Consider the following 5,592-nt stretch of genomic DNA (forward strand, 5'->3'; position numbering starts at 1 on the left):
ACACCGGTCACAGGCCCAAGTGCACACGGGTCAGAGGACCCCGCAGCCCTCGCGAGCTGAGGCGGGGTGGGGAGGCCACCTTGGCGCACGTGGACCCCGCCCCCTCCTGAGCTGGGGGAGGGAGGATATGCCAGGGCAGGACCCTCGCCTCCTCCTCCTGGGCTCTGGATCTGGGAGGGTCTGAGTGCGGTACTAGGTCTGCCTGCCCAGGGTGCGGAGCTGCGTGATGCGTAGGTCTGGGGGGAAGGACCGCCTCTCAGCATTGCCCCAGCTGTACCCCCAGTCCCTCCGTCCTGCTGGGCTCCAGTTGAGCCTGATGCCTGGGTCTTTTGGGGCTGCTCCCTAATAGCTGGAGTCCAGGCTCACTCTTGAGCCGGGACAGACAGGACAGAAGAACCCGCCCAGGAGGGCAGGACCCAAGCTCCTGGGGCTCCACACCTGCAGAAAAGGGCTCCAGCTAGGCGGTCCCTCACAGGCCTGCTCACCCACCTGCCCGCACCCACTGGCTCAGCCGTCAGGGAGAGACTTCCTGAACCAAAGGCTGTTACCCTGCTCCCACTCACACTTCGCATCAGCCACACAGCACACACATCCTCACACCCTCACACGGCCACCTGGTCACCCGAGCAGCCACAGCCTCCTGAGGCTGGTCTGTGTCAGGCCCTGAACTCAGCCAGGAGCCTCCCCAGCCGAGCCTTCACATTCATCTTCACTGGCTCACTGGCTCACATTTTTAGCTCCAAAGGGCTCAGCTCTGGAACAAGGGACCAGACTCTTCCCAGCTAAGGACCAGGGTATTTGGGTAGGTCCCCTTCACAGGCACAGACTAGTCCTCCCCCAGGGCACAGCCATCGCCCCCAGGTGTTGAGGACTATTCACCCACCTGCCCATGTGCCTTCTGGTCCTGGGCCTCAGGTGAGGGCCCAGCCTGCAGGGCCCTGCCTGTCCTGCCTCCATCCTGGGCACGACCCTGCATTGTTCCTGCTTCTGTCCGCCTCCCTGCCCTCTCCCTCCTTCTGGGTCTGGGCACGCTCTGGTGGGGCTTCCTGAGCGTCTGGGTGCCTTTCTATATGTACGTCTGTGGCAGAAAGTTGCCCCTTTCTCCTCCTGCCCTCTTTCTGTTCCCGTCTTCCCTGGGTCTCTCTGGGCAATCCAAGATGCAGGCCCTCGCCCTCCTGTCCACTGGCCTCCCCATCCCAGGCCCAGACTCTGGCTCCCAGAGCCTCACAAAGTAAATAAGCCAAGTGCAACCAAGGAGATAAAAGGGGGCTGGGGCCAGCTGGGGCTGGGAAAAGCCCGTAAAGATAAGGCTGACAGCCCGGCTGGTCCTCAGGCCACGGGGCAGCAGGGAACAGGGCTCGCCCTGCCTGGCCGGCAACAGGAACCCCCTCGGCCCACGGGCGGGTTCCGGGGCCTCCACTGGGAAACCCAGGAGCCCCCGCGCCAGGGGACTCTGCGAGGCGCGGGTCGTTGGGCGCCCTGGCCCGAGACGCTGGATTTGCCTGTGACTGGTGCCAGTCGGGATGGGCGCCCAATGTCGGATGGTCCAAGGTGCGGCCAGCAAGCGCGGGGCCAGGAGGAGGGGCCGCCGGGCCGCGATGCCGCCTTGGCCACTAGGTCCTCTGCGGGACACTTGTTCCACCCCGAGCTGGGCAGCGGCGCCCTCCAGCTCGCGTCGGGCGGAGCCCGTCGGCTGCCCCAGTCCACTGACGCCCATCCACCGCCCAGGCTTGGGACCAGGGCCTCGCCGCGCTCTCCTTCCCCTCCTCGGGGTTCACCTCTTCCTTTCCTCTCGGTCAGCGAGCCAAATCCCGACAGCCCAGGAGCTCCCGCTAATTTCCTCTTCTTCCCGCCCTGCGGGCGCAGAGAGGCCGTCCCGCCGGTCCCCTCGGCACAGCGGGTCGCGTACCCAGCCCGAGTCCGCGGCCCGCGCTCGCCCCTCTCGGGGACCCTCTGCGGGCGCGGCCGGCCGGCTCCGCGCCCGCTGCTTTCAGCAGCCTCGTTTTCCAAGACGAACATTTTTCTTTTCACTCGGGATTACCGGTGATACTGTCCTTGCTCTGGGGGATTGTTATATTTTAATTATCCGTGTTATCAGACGAGTAGTCTGCTCCGTTCAATAACATGAGGAATATTTATCCTATCACATAAATTATTGGCACTTTTTATTTTTAATACTATATGGTCAAAATATGGGTCTGATTTATGAAGTCATCATTATTAAATATGGGCCTTCTTGCTTTCCCGTCAAGGCTCCATCATTCCAGGGCCTAGGGTTTCAATAGGTCATGTTAATCCAGCATATTTTAATTTTTACTCCGTACCCCTAAAATGTTTCCTCTGTCTCTGTTTGTACTTTGTCACAGCTTCAAAACCTCATTTACCATAACTTCAATATTATCATTCTCAATATTCACGTTAACGTTCTTCACATCCTTATAATATTTAAAATTTCTTGCTATTTTTTTTGCACTATTTGTTTTGTTAGGGTTGTTCCTGATACTCCCTGTATTGTCACATCGCTACAGCATCGTGTTACTTTGTCATTATTGGCAACACCATGGCTCTTAATCCGCTAGTTACGTTTCACCACATCATTACTTGTTACTTTGTCATAATTTGTAATATTGCTGTAGTTCTTAATGTTCTGATTCTCTTTCATCACCCTGGTACAATATACTTCTTATTACTCTACCATTATGTGTCATGGTGTTTGGGCTACTAATACCTTGGTCATAAATTGTCGTATCACTCCAGCAATCCCACTTGCCGTCTTTGCTCTTTAGATTTGGGTTAATATGCATTTAATAATTCATGGTAGTATCAATAATAAATGATATGGTAGTAATAAATGAAATTAGTATTTACTAATATTAGCATTGCCTTTAATAGCATGTCTTATTCACATTTTTCCTATATTTTTATCATTTGTTATACTGTTACTATTTCTTATGGTATTGCTATTGATTTTAATACAATGGTTCTTATCACATTGTTCCTATATTTAAAGTTACTTTGTCTGTGATCCTTTTAAATTTGCGGTTACAGTTTTCACTTGGTTATGAAAGTGACTATCACTTTATTGTTGTTTTACAGTCTGAGCGCTGTGTTACTTATCCCGCTTCGCCCTGTTTCTTTGGCAACTGCTTGCTCACGCTCTGACAATTCTCCATCACCGATCATTCTTACACACAATGCTCCTTGCTGTAATTTTGACGAGCCTGTTACATCAAAGGCTCTGAAGTCCAGTGATCCCATCACACACATTTCTACACCGATATTTACCGCAAGTAACCGAGCCCTCTCTCTTGGCCTGTCTTATTCTGCAAACACCAACTTCAAGGCCACCGCGGCGGAACCTTGTTCCTTCGGCGCAGGCTCTGACTGTCTCTGTTCTTGGGTCCCTAGACCCGGTCGGTCCGGTCACTGGGAGAGGAGGGCTCACGCCCCAACCGCTGGGAATCGGGCCGAGGCGGCAGCCAGGTCTGGGGCACTTCTCGCCGCCCTGCTGTCGCCTGGGCCGTCCCGAGGTCCTACTCAGGTCTCGTTCCTCGCTCACGTTCGAGCTCATCTTCCTCCCCACTGTGCGGGCCAACCCGGGCTCAGGGTGGCCCCGGTCCGCCCGCCCGGCTCGCCCCCGGCCCCGCCAGAACCCGCACTCACCCTAACTGCGCTGCCGCATGCGGAGGCGCCTGCGGCCCGAGTCCACTGCAGGCTCGGGGCGAGGAACGCGGGACAGCTGGGGCTCCGAATCGGGCCGCTGGGTCAGGATCCCGCTGCCCGCCGCGCCCTCGGGGCCGGTCACATCGCGGCTCTGGAGCGGCCCTTGATCTCCGAGGCTGCACTTTGGGGCCTCAGCTCCCTCCTCCGCCCTCCCTCCCTGCGGGGACGCCCCCCCCTCTGACGTCGACGCTGTCAATCAGTCTGCGCCTGCCGCCCCCCGTGGAGGGGGTCTCGAGGGTCCCCAGGCTCCGCGGCCCCAGGACCCTGAGCCCGGTGCGGGCCGCCGCTCCCCCACCGCGCGGCCCGGTGCCCTCCCCGCGGCCCTCGGTCCCGCCGGCCGCGCCGGGCCGGGAGCCCGCATGGTTTAGATTAGAGGGGCGGGAAGAGCGGGCGGGAGGCCCGGCCGCGCCGCGCGACTCCCACCCGAGGCTCGACATCCAGGACGGCACGCCCCGAGCGCTGGCGCGGCCGCCGCGGGACGCTCCTCCGCGGGGCCTGCCCGGCCGGGGCCGCTTCCAGACCGCCGCCCGCACGGAGCCGGCCGCGGCCCCCGGCCCGCACACCCCCACGCGTCCGAGCCCCGCTCCCAGGGCGCGCGCGGTTTCCTCGCCCGGCGCTGCCCCGTCCGGGGGCCCACGCGCCGCAGCCCCGCGCGCCGTCTGCGGCCATGCCCAGCACACATTCTCACACCTACGCGCTCCGGCCCGCGTCGCCTGCGCCTGCTGTCGGGTCTGGGCACCGTGGCGACGGCCGGCACCGCCTGCTCTGAGCCGGCCCCTCTGCCCAACGGCCCCTGCTCGTCGGGGCGCAGGGAACAGCGGGCTGGGAGTCGGCCCGGAGGTCACGGGGGAGGGCAGGCCTTGCGCTCCGACCAGGAGGAGGCCTGGAGCTGCGCAGGCGGCAGGGAGGTGCTTCGCCAGCCTCTGAATTTGAGCCGAGGCCCAGGCTCCAAGGTGCCAGGCTTGGCAGAGCCTCTTGGGGAAATTGCGGCGAGGACCGGGAGTCTGCCAGCAGCTCCCCGAGATCCCAGAGAGCTGAAGAGGAAGCCCAATGCCTGCTCCAAAGCCTGGGAAGCCTTGCTTGGAGCCAGCCAGCCTCTGTGCCTCAGAAAGTGAGGCCCCCTCAGCTGCCTAGACCTCCCGGCACAGCCTCTGACTCCCCTTACCTCTATTCTCTTTGTCTGTCTGTGCCTCCCCACAAGACCCTTTAGCTCCACAGCAGACAGACCCACGTGGACCTCAGCTCAGGCCCACGCCTGGCTGCCTGACACATGCCCAGAATGCTGGGGCAAGGATAGGCCTGCCCACTTATCCCAAAGGCCCCGGAGTCCTCCGTCAATAGGAGTCCGGGATTAGCCCCTTGATCCGCAGCCTGGGCTGCATCCTCCCTCTCTCGGTGTCCCCAACCTTTCTAATCAGCATCTGCTCGTTTCCAGATTCTGACCTCAAATCAGATGGAAGGGAACAGGAGGGGAAATTCCTTCCCTGGATAGATCTGTCCCTTTTCTAGTGCTAGGGAATGCAAAGCCAGCATCAGTGCCTCCCCACCCCCCTGCACTCAAAGATGGAAGCAAATCACCAACTCAGAAAAGCCAACTGCTGCTGCCAGGCCTGTAACCCGGCTCCGCAGTGGGCCCACTGCTGGAGAATCCCCTTCTCCCCCAGCAGCACCGGGCCCTGCGACCCCATCTTCCCTTCCGGGCTTGTTTCATGGAGTTCCCAACCAGGAAGGGGAAGTAAGGTCTAAGAAGGGTAGAGAAGCTTAATCCTCCCTGCATCCTGCCTCCTCCTGAAGTGGAGAACGGGAAGGCCCTGGTGTTTCAGGAGACGCCTGGGGAGTCATGTTTCCTGTGTTACTGAGAACTGGATG

General features: G+C 60.0%; 1 protein-coding gene across 1 annotated transcript; it reads left to right on the plus strand.

Annotated features, from left to right (window-relative positions):
* Positions 1-889: 889 nt before the first annotated feature.
* Positions 890-4,650, plus strand: LOC139440275 (proline-rich protein 36-like). Its single transcript, XM_071219273.1, has 4 exons — positions 890-915; positions 1,201-2,043; positions 3,097-3,286; positions 3,409-4,650. Exons 1-4 carry the CDS (start codon positions 890-892, stop codon positions 4,648-4,650), a joined length of 2,301 nt encoding a protein of 766 aa, XP_071075374.1.
* Positions 4,651-5,592: the final 942 nt, after the last annotated feature.

Source organism: Desmodus rotundus, chromosome 9, assembly GCF_022682495.2.
Source record: "Desmodus rotundus isolate HL8 chromosome 9, HLdesRot8A.1, whole genome shotgun sequence".
In the NCBI taxonomy this organism is placed as follows: Eukaryota; Metazoa; Chordata; class Mammalia; order Chiroptera; family Phyllostomidae; genus Desmodus; species Desmodus rotundus.